At 39.0% G+C, this 18,727-nt stretch overlaps 1 protein-coding gene across 1 annotated transcript in view; it reads right to left on the reverse strand.

Moving 5' to 3' along the window:
- FERMT1 (FERM domain containing kindlin 1) overlaps positions 1 to 18,727 on the reverse strand; it is a 1,173,069-nt gene that overhangs the window by 911,054 nt on the left and 243,288 nt on the right. Inside the window, exon 4 of the mRNA XM_044056523.1 lies at positions 12,630 to 12,776. Coding sequence (XP_043912458.1) covers positions 12,630 to 12,776 — 147 coding nt within the window. The remainder of the gene's footprint in view (positions 1 to 12,629; positions 12,777 to 18,727) is intronic.

An 18,727-nucleotide genomic window follows, 5' to 3' on the forward strand; every position in this document is an offset into this window, starting at 1 on the left:
GAATTTTGGAATGTCCAGGAACGTGTTCAGAATCGATAAGTCCAGTATTGGACGCCATGAATTGTCTTTTCTGGGTACCAGGAAAAGTCCTGAATAAAAACCTTGTCCTTTTTCCTTTTCTGGTACCTGCTGAATAGCCCCCATATCCATGAGGGGCATGACTTGTTTCTGGGCCTCTGCCCACTGGTTTTGTGGCAGATCCAGCCATCCGTTTGGAATTGGCAAAGTATGGAAATGAAATCTGTACCCCTGGGGTACTATGTTTAATAACCACTTGTCCTGGGTAATTAACTGCCAGTTCTGAGCATGAAGTGCTAGTTTTCCCCCAAGGGGGCTGCCAAAAGATAAGTGCTTGGAGATGGTAGAGGAAAATCATTGAGACTGCTTACTGTAGGGTTGTGCTTTGTTTCCTCCAGATTTGGAGGTGGAGGCACCCCATTGCTTCAACCTGTAAGAACCCTGTGATTGATATCTGGAGCCTTTTGAGCGCCTGGGTTTGTTCTGAGTGGCTCTGTTGGACACAGGAAAGGGCCAATTTTTAGTAGGCCACTGCCTACTTAACCTGGGTGGCTGCACTTGCAAGAAATATTTTACAGTTTGCATAGATTTAGCTTTGTCTTCCATTTTCTTCAAAACCTCTTCTGCCTTATTACCAAACAGAGTATCATGCTGCAAAGGGGCATCCAACAATTTAGCTTTAACATGATCAGGAAGATTTTGCTCCTTGAGCCAGGCATGCCTTCTAATCACAGATCCAGTAACGGTGGCCCTACAAGAGGCCTCCAAGGAATCAAAACCACATTACAAAGTATGCTTTCCAACCTGTTCTGCTGAATGCAATAAATCCTGTAACTCTTTATTTTCCACACAATCAGAAATCAACATAATTTTCTGTTTCAGTAAGCCCATGACATGCTGTTGATATTTAAGCATATGAAACTGGCAGTTTAAAGCCCTGATTGCCAAGGTTGCAGACGTATAAACCTTCTTACCTCATCTATCCAGAGCTCTGGAATCTCTATCAGAAGGGGTAGGATTTTTGGCTGTGGAAGCCTTAACACCCTTGGGACCCTGAGAAATAGTCTAAGGATCAGCAGCAGGATTTTTGAAAAGAAATTTGTGGGAGTCAGGAACCCTGTAATATCTGTCTGGCTTACTAGGAGCCAGAGGCAGGGAATCAGGAGCCATGCCTGATTTCGAGAACACATCATCAACAATGTCTAATATAGGAGGTATTGCCAAAGGCCTATGCTGAGGAAGAAGAAGGAAATCCCTAAGCCTCTTTTTTGATTCAGAGAAGTCCTGACTCTCCCAGTGAAAATGTTCCCTTAAAGTATGCAAAGTCTCTTTAAAAGAGTAATCCTCCAGGAGATGCAGATTGGATGGATTCTTCTGCATCAGAATCCTCATAGGGTGGAATAGAAAATTCCTGATCAGAAGAGGAATCAGAAGAAACGGAAACCTGATCTGAAGATTCATAATCAGTGCCTTGCCTAGGCCTCTTAGCAGGGGGGGTTGGGAACCCCTGATCAAGGTAATTAAGTCCTCAGCCATTTTGATCATCTGTTTTTTTTAGGCATAGGGGCCTGAGCACATGGCTCATGTGTCATTTTTTTTTAGACATAGAAGTTGTTTTTGACATTGTTTTTGTTGATGGCGTCGGCGTCGGTTTAATATAAAAATGTTGAGGCCTGAAAACACCCTCAGAAGCCGGTGCCTGCTCAGCGGCTCCGGACCCATCCAAGGGAGAGACATCCGCGGGTTCAATACTCTGAGAATCTCGTGGCATACCAGACTCCGAATGGGTCTCGGTAGAGGCCAGCGACTCAAAAGTAGCAAGTATCAGGGGCTGCGAAAGCACCTCACTGGAGTACCGGCGAACCGGCGACTGGCTTAGGAGAAGCTTCGTCGTCGGTTTTGGACCTCAACGGTCTGTCTCTGTCTTTTTCCTTGCATTTTTTGTGAATTCCGGTAGTCGGAATGCTAACCGACGACATTTCAGGATAGTTAAATCTTGATCCAAAATATTTAGAAGCAAAAATATACCGACGCTTAATAGTGCGTTGGTTAAATCTAGCACAAAACCGACAGCAAGGCACGTTGTGATCAGGGCCTAGGCAAGGAATACAGTACAAATTAAAACCCTTATAAGGTATTTGCTTCCCACAAGTAATGCAATTATTAACTTTTACTGACATCGGTAAGGAGCAAGAAAAAGTTTCCCTAATGGGGTATTTAGCTTTAGTTTGAAGACTTCAGTTCTGAAACTCGAATACAAAAATTTCAGGAGTCGGCCGACCGGCACTTGCAAACTGCTTCTGCTTCGGGCACCGCGCGGCAAGAAAGACTGAATAAAATGGCGTCGGCTGCATGTTTTATACCCCTGACGACCTGACGTCATGGAAGAGGAGACAGCAACCGACGCAGGACCCAAGACTTTGTTATTCAGGCCGACTGAGGGCAACCTGCCAGCAGATTACCCCCAAATGTAATGACTGCAACAGTGAAACATGAACAACATCATAGGATCAGAGGCACTCTACCAGCTTCTGGTAAGTGACTCGGCAGATGGTGCAAAGAAACTCTATTAGGTTATGAAGCAAACACCCTTCATAAGGGATGCCAGCAGCAACTGCACATTTATCAAGCCCAAATATTCTTCATATATCATCTGAGACCCACTCATGAATTGGTTCAGCAATATCAATATTTATAGGGAAATAACAAGATGAAGTATTTAGGTGTATGTATAACAACTAAAGAAATGTGTGAAGAAATAAAACAAAAACTGAGAATCTGAAGGCTCTTGATTATGGATATGATTAACATATAAACAAAAACATGTTTATAGCCTGATTAGTTTTGTATACAGGTCAGGCACATTTTTATCAACTGGAGAAGCTGTGGATGACAAATTAGTAAAGAGCTGAAGGAGCTTATTTGGGAGGGGAAGAGGGCAAGAGTTAAGTAAGATAAGTTGATTCTTCCCATAGAACAAGGTGGTTTAGGATTACCAATTTGAAGGGATACTTTAGAGTTATGCAGTTAGAACTTACATATGTAACTCAAGGAAAGGTTATAAATCAAACTGGAAAGGGATGATGATGAAACAGAGGGGAATTTAAGAAATAAAGATACAGTAGGGTTTTGGATGTAGTCCTTAAGGAGAATAACATCGATCCTACAAAACACAGGGGTCAGAATGGAGAGATGACACTGTACATCAGCAAGTAAAGGACAGTATTATTGCTGAAATTAAACTCATCCTTAAGTCTTGGTGAGTACCTTTGCAAGGTGGATCCTGTTTTTCACAAAATCTCATCAAGACAACACTGATATATAGACTGTATTTATATAGCATATATCACAGACAGAAGTATTAAACATTAAAAAAGAGAGCTGGGTGCATGATAAAATAGTGCTCAATCCCGGTGCCAGGACTGGAAAAAATGACAGTGTAGAATCCTCAAAAATACGGAAACGTTCCTACAAAGGGGCCAAGCCAGGTCCAGGAGAAGGATGGCCCCCTGTTTTAGCAGGAAGTAGTAGTCCACAAAAATCACAAAAATAGGCCAAAGAAGAGCCATAAAGACGATAAAGTAGACTAATGAGGATAAGAAAGAAATTATGTACTGTTACTATTATGCAAAAAGCCAAGTATTTCCAGACACAAGATATACAAAACGACTAAGAGAGAGAAATTAGAGGAAAGAAAAATACTTCCACATGAAAAATAATCAGAACCTTCAAGTAAAAAATTGTATTCATTAATACAACAAATTTGTGAAAAACAGTATATAGATCAAGAAACATTGATCTGTTTGGAAAAAGAGGCATCTGAGGAAGAACGAAAACATAAACAACAAAACCTAGAGATTTCTGAAAAGTACAAAAAAGAAATATGGACATGGAAAAGAAGATTTCATATGGTGCATTATTTATGCAAACGAGAAAGCCAAATTAATCAATATAAAGAAGGCAGCCACAAAGATATTCAAAGAGAAATGCAGGCAAAGGCATCTGGATATGGAAATTTTCACAATAAAAAATATCACAAAGAGAGAACGTAGAAAAAAAGATTAGTGAAGTAGAAGTTAAAAAAATGAAAGTTGAAATTATGGACTGCCTGCGAAGTGAAAGATTTGGTGCAGAAGGTCTAACACAGGTTACATCACAGCATGATGGAGTGAGCCCACAAAGTAAGGAGAAGCAGGAAGATGAGGAGACTTCTGAAGAAGAAATATGGACATGAGAAAGAAAAAATGTCATATGGTGTAATATTTATGCAAAGGAGAAAGCAAAACTAATCAATACAAAAAGAGCAGCACCAAAGACATTTGAAGATAAATACAGGCAAAGAAATCCGGACATGGAAAACTTTACAACACAAAAAATAAGAAGACAAAGAGAAAAAGTAGAAAAGGAGATTAGTAGTGGAGAAGTTAAAGAAACAGAAACTGAGGTTATAGAGTACCTGTGAAGTGAAGGATTCAGTGTAGAAAATTTAATTCAAAAAGCACCACAACAGGATAGAGCAACGGATATCAAAATTAAGGGGAACCAGTAGAACAGGAAGCAATTGGTCAGGTGCCATATGAAGATATTTTGGAACCTTCCACAGGAAACCAGTATAAACGTTCACTTGAAGCTAGATAGCAAGGGAAGGAACAGGAAACTCTGGAAACTTTGAAGCAGTTAATGTTAAGGAATGACAGTCCAGTGAGTTCCCATATGACAGAGCAACAGACGGCACAGGATGAAACTGAAGAAAATGTGCCTCAAGATGATGCTATAGAACTTTCTATTAAATGCCCGCAGGAAATGGAAAACAAAAAATGTGCCCTCATTTTAGAAGAAAATGAGCTAACAGAAGAGTTGCTTGATTTAACAGACATAGACATATTAAGACCAATGAAAGAAATAGACTGCAGAAGGTCAATAAAACCCCAAAAGTCAGAAGTTTGATAAAACAAATGAACACAGTAATTAGGACTGTCCATAGAGATCCATGCAATATAACAGAAGTAAACAGGATATATTACTGTGTGGCTAAATTAATAACTGATAAAGTTCTACCACAAGAATACAGGGTAACGAGGGAAAGGAAGGGGAGAAATCGAATACCATCACAGAAGTATCGAATAGATAAAACTATAAAGCAATTAAGACAAGAAATGTCACTGTTAGAAGAAAATAGAAGAGGGAATAGATCAACAAAAATACTAAGAAAGATAAACGTGATTAAAGCAATGCACAGTATTAGAACAGACCAGAATCTATCATGCACTATCGGAAAATACACTAAAAATCTCAGCACAGGCGGAAAAACTTAAAAAAAATACGCAGATAAATATAAAGGAAACGTGCAAAATAAGCAATTTACTCAAAAAGTTTCATAGAGAATTGGGAAACAAGGTAAAAGTAACAAAGACTGCCAAAAAAAGAAGAAATAGATACATATTGGAGAATTATCTATGAAGATCCTGAGTAACACAACAAGGATAAAAATTCAAAGGGGGATATCCCAGGGTGACTATGTCACTGCTGCTATTCTGCCTTGCTCTTAACTCATTAAGTTGTCTACTTAACAGCTTAGGATATGGCTATAACTTGTCTCCTAGAAAACAACAAAATGTAAAGGCTTCTCATCTTCGCTTTGTCGATGACTTAAAACTGTATAGCTCATCAGATGAGGAACTGAAAGCACAACAGCATGCTGTCAAAACTTTTTCAGATGCTATAAGAATGCCATTTGGTCTTGATAAATACGCAAAAGCAAACTTTAAAGCAGGAAAACTGCAGCATCAAGAAAACATCTGTTTGGGACAAGAATGTGATATAAAAGAACCTGAGAACGAGGGAGTGTATACATATTTGGTAATTGATGAAGGATCAACACTAAAACATGAACAAATGTGAATAAATCTTAGTAAGGAATACTTCAGAAGACAAACTAATTCTGAAAACAGTGTTCACATCTAGGAACAAAATCCAAGCTATAAACCAGTTTGCTCTTCCTGTCTTAACTTACAGTTTTGGAGTGACTTGACTGGCCCCAAAACCTGTTGGATAGATTAGATAAGAAAACAAGAAGTATGCTTCATGCTCACTAAATGATTTATAAAAATCATTGCATACCAAGATTATATATTCCCTGTTCCAAAGGAGGGATGGGCCTCCTTGAAATTGATTACATGTACAGATCTGCAATCATGGAACTCCACACATATCTGCTGGGTCTATATTAGAACACCGAACATTCAAAATGTCGAGTGTTCTAATATCGAACCCTAAAAATTGAAAATACAAAACATCGAACATTCGGAACAGCAAATTTTTTCCTAGGGAAAAAATTTGCTGTTCCAAAACACATACACACAACCACAAGCACACCAAACAAACAGCAATCCACACACATACACCTAAACTCTTACACCTAACCCTATATTAAACTATACATACACTACTAACTATCCACTTACCTTAACCCAAACCCTAACCCTAAGGTCCATCACTATCGCACAGTCACCTCACCCGCGCCTTAACCCTAACTCATCTAACATGCCCTAACCCACACGTCCACAGTCGCACACTTACCTGACCCGCGCCCTAACCCTAACTCACCTAACCCACACGTCCACACAATTGCACACTTACCTGAACCCGACCCGTAACTTTCTGCCACAGCATTGAAAATACCGAAGCAACAGAAACGGACAACCAAATTCTTTCCCTAGGAAAGAATTTGGTGTCCTGTTTCTTCGATATTTTCAGCGTTCGCTGAAAACGGGTCGATATTAGAACACTCAACATTTCAAATGTTCGGTGTTCTAATATAGACCCTATCTGCTGACCTCACAAGACCCAAATGTAGTGAAAGTTTTGACACATGAGGAGAATAAATCTAAGATGATTTCTCTGCTTAATTTAACAGAAGCACATCAACATAAAGCAGGAATGGAAATCAAACCAGAAGTAGATAAAAATCAGGCAGCAACTGAATGTGCCCAAAAACAAAAGAAAGAACATAAGGTGAAGGACCAGATGAGAAGGCAAGAAATGTGGAAAATGCATAAATACAGCTGCAAGTATAGAAAACTTCTGGAAGAACCGCAGAAATTGTAGTTATTGGCCGTTTGGGCAGTTTTTCCATTTCTCTCAACTTTCCTCTTCTGTAGAACGTAAAACCAGTAGTTCTGTTAAACCAAAGTCCAAAAGTCCACCAGGCCACCAGGTTAATATTTACAAAGCATCAGTTTATTCCAAATAAAAATAAAAATTCAACAGATTAAGCGCTTTCATCTCCCATATGGAGACTTCATCAGAATCTGTTGTACATACACATCCTCAGTTTAAATACATCTTGGTAAAACCATTAGTTAATTGATCTTAGGTTCTGATAGGCTGGCCATTTATTGTTACAAATTGCTGTTGAGGTGATTCTAAGACAAACCATTATTGTTTCTATAAAACACTTATTGCACTGATATATTGTTGAAAAATGTAATAAAAAATTCATAGTCAGAACATTTCAAAGTATTTGTTTCTTACAACTTATGTAAATAATGCAATTTAAATTAAAATTGAAATTGAATAAATACATAATACTTGTTAAATGCATATCAAAAAACATATATATAACCATATATACAACCCAAAAGATACATGTCTGCCTGGGACGACATGGTCAACAGACCATGATATTTTGCCAAAGATGGCCTGCACCTGTCATGTCTGGGATTCCGGATACTGGCTAAGGATCTTGCTGCCCCCATAGTGCCTTTTTAGGCAAGGTTCAAATGACAAATTCACCACCATAACAGGAATAGGCAAGATAAAACTGAGGGTAATGCTACTCAATGCTAGAAGTCTAAATCTCAAAATGCACTCCCTCGAGGCACTCATTAAAATGGAGAACATCGATATCTGTGCAGTGACTGAGACCTGGTTCTAGGCTCCAGACAGCACCCCTGCATTACCAGGCTATAACTCATACCACACTTTTTGGCCATCTAACCTGGACGGAACACCAAAGGCGGAGTTGTGTCCATATTCATTAAGGATATCCACACCTCCAGGCTAGTCACTCAGCATAATGCATCAGAAGTTATCCAAGTGCAACTAACTCTGGGCAAAACTGTAATCCAAATAGTAGCTTGCTACAGATCCCCCACCATGGCACAGGATTTTCACTCCTCTTTTCTTGATGTACTGGAAAATATTAGGGTTCAACCAAACACCCTAATAATGGGCAATTTCAACTACCCCACCATTAACTGGAAAAACTACTCATGTACCAACTCCTTCGCTCAACGCTTTCTAGAATTCAAAAATTCCAATGCCCTGGATCAGCTTATCCACAACCCCACCAGGGGCAACAATATCCTAGACCTAGTCATTATCAACATGAGTGACCGGTGTTCCACACCTGAAATCAACTCCTCGTTGGTCAGATCCGACCATAAGCTAATCACCCTAGATATCCACATCCCGCCCCCACCCCCCATTAAGGAAACCACAATAAAAAATGTATCCAAAGCCAACTTCATGCTTCTTAAGAAAGAAGTTGCGAACTTCATCACATCCATGCAGATGGACAATACAGTTACGACTGCTGAATCCTACACAAATGTACTCTATAATCACTTACACGAGTGAATGGATCGTGCTATCTCAAACAGAACCAAGACGCTATCTTTCAAAAAAAGGAAGCCAATCTGGCGGGCCCCTGCCATAAACAAACTCTACAACAGAAGGAAGAAACTGTTGCAAAAGAGAGTAAAATCCCATGAGTGGAGAAGCTCCCTTGTCAGCCTCAGTAAGAAGATAAGATCACTTGTAAGATGCTCCAAAGATAGCTATGAAAACAAAATCGCCACTGACTCTAAGGACAACCACAAAGCATTCTATAGCTATGTCAAAAATCTCAATGGCAACACCTCGATCTGCTCTGAGTTACAGCACGATGGCACAAAAATTACTGAACCAACTGACATCGCCAACATCCTGGCAGACAGGTTCAGTGCTAACTTTACCCCCCTCTCACCCCCCTAAAGGACCTATATCTATACAGGAAGAATGCAGAGTCCCTGTAATCACAACTACGCAGGTAAAAGCTGGACTCTCTAAAGCCAAAAACACACCATCCATGGGACCGGACAACATCCCAGGCTGTGTTTTACATGAACTTTAGAACAAACTGGCTCCCCACCTAAGCACCATGTTCAATCATAGCCTCACATCAGGGTTTGTGTCAACTGAATGGTGCACAGCAACAGTTATCCCACTTCAAAAAGTGGGTGCCACCACTGATCCCTGGAACCATCGCCCAATTAGCCTGACGAGCCTGGTCTGTAAGGCCATGGAAAGTATCATCATGGAACTCATAAACAAAGACATTGGTAACTTCCAAAGTCTGGATCCCACCCAGTTCGGGTATGCGAAAGGCAGATCATGCCTCCTGAACCTGATTGACTTCTTTGAGGCAGTCACCAAAGCCGCAGACGAGGGTAAGGTGGTTCACACAGCATATCTTGACCTCGCCAAGGTTTTTGACACCCTCCCCCATTCTGGAATTATAGCTAAACTCACTAAACTAGGTATAAATTCCTACGTCACAAGATGGCTTGCCAACTGGCTCACTGACAGAACCCACACTGTAAAAGTTGCAGACTCCAAATCTGACTTCAAACCAGTGACAAGTGGAGTACCACAGGGTTCAGTCCTGGGACCTCTCATATTTGGTATCTACTTCTCTGAAGTACAGGCTAACACAGAAGGTCTTTGGCTAATGAAGTTCGCAGATGACTGCAAACTAGGAGCCACAGTAGAGTCCCCAAATGGTGTGGACATCCTACAGAAGGGCCTCACTGAGACAGATGCCTGGCATCAGAGCCATGGCCTCAAGCTCAATGTCAAAAAGTGCGTTGTCATCCACTTTGGTAAAAACTCTGTACCCATGAACTACCACACAGGCGGCAGTCTACTTAACGCCGAATGCATGGTAAGAGACCTTGGGACCCATGTGGACAGTAGTCTCTCCTTTGAATATCACATCGCCACAGTAGTCAGGAAGTCCATCTACGTGGCACACCTCATCACAAAAGGGCTCTCATCCAGGAAAAAAAGGTCACTGTTCCCCTCTACTAGACACTCATTAGACCCATTATAGAGTACAACACCCCTTTTGGACTGTACCTCACAAGACATCTGCAGCAGCTGGAAAGGCCACAGAAGTACCTCACAAAGAGGATTACTGGCCTCAAACAAATGCCCTACACTGACCGTCTCAAAAAACTACTGCTTTACTCCGTAGTATCGCTTACTCCGAGGTGATCTCTGCCTAACATATAAAGCTATGTCAAACCCAGAGCTGTTGGACATGCTACATCTAAAGAAATCCCAATCCCTCCGAGCTACATGCTCTAGGGACCTAAACCTTGTCACCACAATAAACAGAACATGCTGGAGGGATAGATTCCTGTCCCATAGACTTCTGATACTCTGGAACAAGCTACCCATCTATGTCAAGCAAAGTTCCTCATTAGCATTCTTCAAGAAAAATCTGGATGAGTGGATGGGAAATAGGAAATACACCCCGGGGATCACTTCCATGGCTCTGTTCGACAGTGGTACAGGAAAATAACTTTCTTGGGTGGCACAAGCCAGGGAACCTTGTTGGCCAGGCTTACTTAGGCCCTTGGGCCGATAGCCTAGTACCTACCTATGAATCTATAATGTTGATCAGGAACGAATGCAGGAATGGTTAAGGAGTGGCGAATTCAAACCAAGAAATGAAAGGTTAATATTGGTGGCCTAAGAGAGTGGTCTGCGTACACGTTGGTTTCCAAAGTCCATTGAACATGTGGGAGAAACAGATAAATGTAGGTTTTGTAAAACCGAACTGGAAACAGTCACATACTCGTTGCTGGCTGTGACATACTAATGGCATAAGGACTGTATACTGAAAGGCATAATAATGTGGCAAGATTGTTGCACTGGGAATTGTGCAAACATTATGGTACTGAAGTGGCTGAAAAACACTGGCAACATGAGCCACAAAAGCATCATAGAAAATGATGAAGTTTACATCACATGGGATCATCCACTACCAACAGTTCAAAAGATAGATGCTAGAAAACCGGATATAGTGGTCCATGACAAGAAGACAAAAGTAGCACTGATCACTGAAATCGCCACACCCAGTGACTACAGTATCTTGCATACAGAGAGACACAAAGTCATAAAATATCAGGGTTTGCAGGCAGAAACAAGAGCAATGTGGAAGAAAGATACACAGACAGTCCCAATAGTATAAGGAGCAATGGGTCTTATACAAAAAAAATCTACAATTGTATTGTTACCAATACATGTAACTCTATATGAATTACAGAAAGAGTCATTACTGGGCAGAGGCTGACATCAAAGATTGAAACCATACTAATTTCATGAACTTTTAATCATACTTTAACTTAGGAATGGGGTCCATTTCCTGTCATGGTGTTAGAAACCTAAAAGATTTGGAGAAATTAAAAAACATTATAGCCATAAAGTAGCAGAAAGCAGACTAACAACTAGGCCATCACTGGAATGGAGAAAAATATTTTACAGACAGGGATGACTTCAAGTATATGTATACAAAATGGTCAAGAGGACACTGGAATTAACTTGAGGAAATCAGCAAAGGAACCAATGTACTGGAAGCGAATAACTATAGAGGGAAACAGAGATCTGGTAGAATTCTTAGTTGAGTCTATGACTGAAGCAGTTGTTAGAAAGAGGATAATTAATAGTGTGCATAAAATATTGCATGATAGATATAAGAATCAAACAGAGGAGACTAGAAAGGTTAGAAAAAGAGTACAGAAAGGCAATTTATAAAGGAACAATAGGAGGACATCTGCATCGCTCCCAAGTATGCAACAAAAACAAAAGATTTAGTATTTTTGCATAGAAGTGTTTGAATAGGTATTTTTATCCATCACACAGACATCAGCTTATTTTTCTTCAGGTAAACAGCACATGGTGGAAGTGTGATGGGGAAGACAGAGATATAACTGGGAACATTTTTGTGAGGGGTGCTGTAAAGAGTGAATATATTTTCTAAGGAATGTTTAAAATATGTTATCAGAAATATTGGGGGAAACAGACTAAGGAACTAAGGAAATGATTTTTTGGAGGTAGGATACAAGATTTGAATTGCCTAGTTACAGTAAGACCTTACTAAGTTTAATGCTATTGGCTGCTAAAATAAGCAATTAATGGAAAATTGAACTGTTGCAGTAGTTCTGAATACTATTTAGGAAATAAAAGAACTAAAGGCGGGATCTTTAGAAAATGGAAGAAGCAAATGAGAGAAATAAATGGAATTTATAGAAATGATGCATGCAGAATAATGTTAAGGTGGAGGAAGGAGGTTAAAGGGAAAGCAGAACTTGAGCAGTTTATGTAAAGTTGGAGAGAATGAAAACTGTTAAAAAGGAAACATATACATGTATATACCACATAACAATAATCATAGAAATGTTACTTTTCAGTCCCTTTAAATAAGAAATCACCGGGTTGCACTTATTTTGTTTCCTACCAAATTGAGCCCATTAGCATAAACTCGCTGAAGAGGTAACATTTACCTAGGGAGCCAGAAATCAGCGATGAGCTGTCTAAATTTAATACATCTTCAATAATCACATCCATGTTGCTCTTTTCCTTCTTCCTTTTCTTTTTGAAAACTTCATCTGACGGTTTTAAAAGGGACAGTTCTTCTGATCTTCTTATATCTAGAAAAATATATAAATCATTAAAGGACTGTCATCTGCAGTTATTAAGTCCAACAGAAGGAAAGCTACTCCCTCAAAATACATTTATGAATTTATCACAAACATATCATATTTAAAATTCTCTCCTCCAGTATATCAAAAGATCTTTTCAATACTGCCACACTACTCAGTTCATCACTGAAGTATCATCACTTGACCTGCAGAAATAGCATGAACTAATTTACATTTGCCTTTACATGCCAGTCTAACAATAACCAAAATTACAACCTACATAAATCACTGTCTTTTAACAGAAAACTCTGTAGTTTAATTAAACACTACTCGAGCAAATACTACAATTAAAAAGTATGCCTATACAAAGTATGATAACAACAGCCCCCACAAATAACTGTAATGCACCAACATACCAAAGCTGACATTTCTTATATTAAAAACAAGTGACTACAATGCAGGATGGGCCTGCCTCTGTGCAGCAGGCGGAAAAGTCCCGAGTGTGATTTAGATGACATGAGTCTAAACAGCAGCTTAGGTGATGGGAAAGTCAGGCAGGAGAGAAGGGAAGCAAGTGGCATTTGAGATTTACATGGAAAATGGGATAAAAAACACTAACTGAGAACTGCTGTCTAACAGAAATGTGCAAGTATGACTATAAAATACTAATGAAAGTTATACAAGAAAGAGACCTTTACTTATAAAAGATGTAACTGGAGAAAGTATATTTGGTATAAAGGAATGCAGTTGATTATGAGAGAAGTGGTAAATTTGACAGTAAAAAAAGGAGAGAGAACAATAACATATGATATAAAAAAGCCTTTGATAATATAACACACATAAGCAATTATGAAACTCGTAAAGAGTAGAAAAGGAAAATTTAAAAATCTGTTGAGGACAGTAAATGGCAGGAGAAAAGTAACTGTTAATGTAAAACAGTTGGTTAGAGGGAAATACAGAAAGGAAAAATACTTAAGACAAGGGTCCCCCAATGCAGCACTATGTTTTCAGTTGTAATGAATACATTCATTACGTGGATATGAAGAAGTTTAGAAAATGCCAAATGGTACATAGAACAGGGAGTAAAGTTAATGGTGGCTATGTGTTATGCCAATGATCCAGGGATAACAAGAAAAAATAAGGCATGGGTAAAGGAAACTTGAAATGGACAGAAAGGAATTTGATGTCATAATGGACAGTTTGGCTTTGTCAAAGGCAGATCATGAGACTTTCTCTCATCTAGAACCTCAAAAATCTAGATCCATCAGGAGCCACAAGGCGGAGACTTAAAACCCCAACACGGTATTAAATAGGGCGGAACCTATGTATGCAGAGATGGAACTGAATGAGGAAAACGAAAAAACTTACCATAAAAGGCTAAAATCGAGGTATGTTTTGAGCAAGACAAAAAGAAAGGGTACTGGAAATAGTTTACAGGAAACTGGAGAAGACGGCGATGCAATAAGAAGAGAGGTTGAAAAAGTAAAGGAAAATACACAGTTATGGAGTGCGTTTCATGGTTTCACAAAGAGTTTCTTTTGTTATTAGTATTTTGACAGATATCTTAACTTGTACAGGACGAATGTATTTGATGCCAGAAAAGTCTGAGAAGGAACTAATTCAAATGAGTTTGTTTTTCCTTGTGTTCCAAAGGTAAACCCTGTAAAAAGGAGTTATTATTTACAACAATGTAAAAAAGGAAGGTCTAGGAATTTTGATTCGAGTAGTACATTTAGAATCATAACAGTTACATGATTTGTTAAAAAACATTAAGTAGAATGGGAACGTGGTGGGTATTATAAAAAAATGCCTACTTGGAAATAGGTAAGTGTATTAGGAAAGGAAAAAGGGTGAAGCCGAAATAGGTAAGAATACAAATACAACAAAAAAGAAAATGTATGCATGGAAAATTGATATTGACTCGAATCTGTAATAGAATATTTTTACTCATCAAATCATGAGAAAGGGTTAAATGAAATTGCAAAAAAATTATGTACTTATAGAAGACAGAGAAAGCATTTGTACAAATGGTTGAACTTAGTTTGCAGGTCGTCTCTAAATAAAATTCCAATTAAGGACAAAATGAAGTACAAACATAAACAGGCTTCTTGAATATAAAAACATACCCTTTGACTGTGTTTGCTTTAAAAGGGTTGGGTCCATGCTGCAGTAATGCAGTATGGCATTACTAGCTGTGTTCTTAAAACTAATAGTATCTAACAAGACTTCATCACCACTTTCCCAGACAAAGAAAAATATCAATGAAACAACAATATCCCTTTAGGATCATAGGAAATTACTAGGCTAATGGTCCTAGGGTCCTTACAAGCCTAGCCAAGTACTATCCTTATACTGCCCCTGTCCAAGAGGGACACAGGTGGAATCCCCAAGGTGAATTTATGGTTACCCATCCAATCGTTCAGACTGCGTTTGAAGAGGGCCAAAGAGGTGCTTTGTTTGACATGAAGTAGGAGTCTGTTCGACAAATCTGTCCCTCCAGCTGGTTCTATGTCACATACCAGGTTAAGGTGTTTAGAGCGAGTAACCTGTGTACCATATGACTTAGGGATATAAAGCATTTCCAATAAAGCAGGGTCAGAGATGGCCTTGTATGCAAGGCAGAGATCAACTCTGAGTAGTCTGTATGAAACAGAATAAAGTGACAGTGATTTCAAATGATCCACACAGGACAGATGGTGACGACTTTAAATTTTCCTTGTGAGGAACTTTGTGTAAGACCATTTTGTAGGTTGTTGACATTATTTGGAGATTCTATGACCACTCCCAGCTTTCAGTCATCAGCAAACATTGTCAGCCACAGATGTTTAGTTTTTGCTTGAACTTCGGAGAAATAGATTCCAAACAGTAGAGGTCCCAGGACTGATTCCTGTGGAATACCACTGGTTACAGGTCTGTTGTTGGAGGTGCATTCCCCTATTTTGACTATGTGTGTTCTATCTGTAAGCCATTTAGCGACCCATCTAACAATGTAGAGGTTGAACCTAGCTAGGTGAGTTTGTCAATGATGCCTGAGTGGGAGATGGTGTCAAAAGCCTTGGCTAAGTCTAGGTAGGCTGCATGCACAGATTTCCCCTTGTCCAGGGCCTTGGCGACACTGTCTAAGAAGTCCACTAGGTTTAACAGGCATAATCTCCCTTTGACAAATCCAAACTGAGTAAGGTCAAGTGTTTGGAGAATACCTATTTCTTTGTTGATGAGGTCCACAATGATTCGCTTCAAGGCCTTGCAGACACGGCTAGTCAGGCTAATAGGTCTATAGTTCCTGGGGTTAGTGGAAGCACCACCTTTGTGCAAGGAAATAACGGTGGCCATTTTCCATTCAGCTGGGACGAAGCCAGTACTTAGACTATGACTGAGAAGAATACCCAATGGTGTACTAATTCTTGTTGGAGTGCATGTACGACGCAGGCTGGGATGTTATCAGGTCCCACAGATGCTGTGATTTTGGCCTTATACTATGACCTGCTCTTTAGGGATACAAGGTAGGGGACAGGTGGTAAGGATGTCATGGGGCATGTGTGCAGAGACAGGGGAGTGAAGTTTTCACAGAACCTGTTGGCCAACAGGTTAGCTATGTCCACAGGCTCAATATATGTGGTATCATGAAATACTAGTTCGGCACAAATATGGGCCTTTACTTTTAGGTTACGGATGTAACTAAAGAACACCTTATAGTTGTCTTTAGTTGAGGAAGCCATCTACTCAAATCACTCAATTTCCTACTATATAAAAAATTCCAGAATTTTGCATACAAATATTCTTATTATTTATAATTAACTTACATAACTTGGACAGACTTTCTTTGTAGATCAATCTACCTTTGATACTAGCATTCATATATTCATATAATGTGGGATCAGTGTTCTGCTCATCTTCACTCATATTATCCACAGATTCATTTAAAGTTCTTACTGATGGATAATATTAACTGGTTAGCAAAGTCATCCAACTTTATTTCATTAAATATTCTGGGGACTTAGCTTTTCCTTTTTCAAAGATATCAAACCATAATATTAATCTATTCCATTTTAGTAAATTAATTTTAACATCTAGTGGTGTATGCAATAAGAAATCACAAAAAAATTCATTTTGATATTAATGGAGTTTTAAAAACATATTTCTTAACTGTTTTAAGAAATGATTTCATATATGTAGAGTCTAATGATTAAAATGAATTTCCATTTAAGGTAAATTTTGTTAACCAAATAAAAAGGATGATTACATATTTCTAATTTATCATATTTAATAAAATTACAAGAATTAAGTGTAATCTGCTCCCGGATGGTTTTCCACTGACTAGTGTAAATTGAGTCTATCACGAGTATAATAGAGTTAAAACGTGCAGCAATAAAATATGATTTTACATCTTGGAATCTAATAGAACCATACTCTAATAATCTTATATGATTTCTATAAACAATTTTTAGCTTTGTAGGATACCATAAGAATGACGTTAACATTTTTTTCCATAAGTTTTTTTGTCATGTATGAAAGCTATTGAATGCAACATATATATATATATATATATATATATATATATATATATATATATATATATATATATATCTTGGGTAACAATCATTTTAATAAGTACTAACCTATCCTCAAAAGTAAAAAAAAAAATTCATTAACAGTTTTAATGAGAAATAATGTTTCAATTACTTTTTCAAAATTATTGTTAATAATCTTACTCACAACTAGATAGACTTTTATTCCTAAATATTTTATTTTCTTTCCCAATTATATTTAACTTTAAACTTACTATCTAGTAAAGAATAGTTGTGTAAGAACTTACCATAACCATAGATGTCCTTCTCTTCCATGTTGCAGTACTGAATGCAGGGGTACATGCAACGTTGCATGTCAGAGCCATAAACTAATGCCGGCTATATCTGTGACGTCTGCATGTACCCAAATCAGAATTGGCTGCCACATAACGATAGCCCCCAGGTATAAGATTAGTAAAAGATAATAAAGACCCTTCCCAGACACAAGGTCAGTAGTCAGGGAAAGGACCCAGTTTATAATATGGGTAAAGGAGGGGGGGGCAGTTGGGTGGGCTTGAATACTGCAACATGGAAGAGAAGGACATCTATGGTTATCTATGGAAATCCCAATCCCTCAGAGCCACACGCTCCAGGGATCTAAACCTTGTCATCACAATAAACAAAACATGCTGGAGGGATAGGTTCCTGACCCAGAGACTCCCCAGACTCTGGAATAGATTGCCCATACATGTCAAGCAGAGTGCCTCTTTGGTCCTCTTCAAAAGGAACCTTAACGATTGGATGGGAGAAAGGAAATTCACCCTGGGGATCACATCAGTCGCCCTGCTAGACAGGGGTCCAGGGAAGTAAATAGTGTGGGAAGAAATAGCCAGGGAATTGTTATGGCTAAGCTTGTATAGGCCCTAGGGCTGATAGGTTCATAGGTTGATACTAGGCTATGTTAAGTTCTTACACAACTATTCTATGTCCTTCTATTCTCATGTTGCAGTATTCTTCACTTTGGGGAGAGTACCAAAGCTCTCTAGGTAGTGGTGTGGTGGCAGATGTGGCAGCAGAGTATATGAGACCCTGCAGAACAAACCTAGCAAATTCTGCTCTAGCCCTGAAGATGGAATCCCATTTGTAATGCTTGGTGAAGGTATGTACGGAGGACCAAGTGGCAGCCTCCAGAAGAGACTAGAAATTAATGCCTTTGAAAAATGCTGCTGAAGAGGAACCAGCTCTGGTGGCATGGGTTTTGACAGATGAGTCTAACTGTTTCCCATGATAGGAGTAGCAAAAGGCAATAGCTTTAGAAATCCAAGAGGCGATTGCCTGTTTAGACACAGCCTTCCCTAGGGCCTTGGGATGAAAGGAGATAAAAGGCTGATCAGACTGCTTGAGGGGTTTGGTCTTGTCTAAGTAGAACCTCAGTTGTCTTTGAACATCCAA

Source organism: Protopterus annectens, chromosome 1.part2 (genome assembly GCF_019279795.1).
Source record: "Protopterus annectens isolate FY-2018-M chromosome 1.part2, PAN1.0, whole genome shotgun sequence".
NCBI classification, from domain to species: Eukaryota; Metazoa; Chordata; order Ceratodontiformes; family Protopteridae; genus Protopterus; species Protopterus annectens.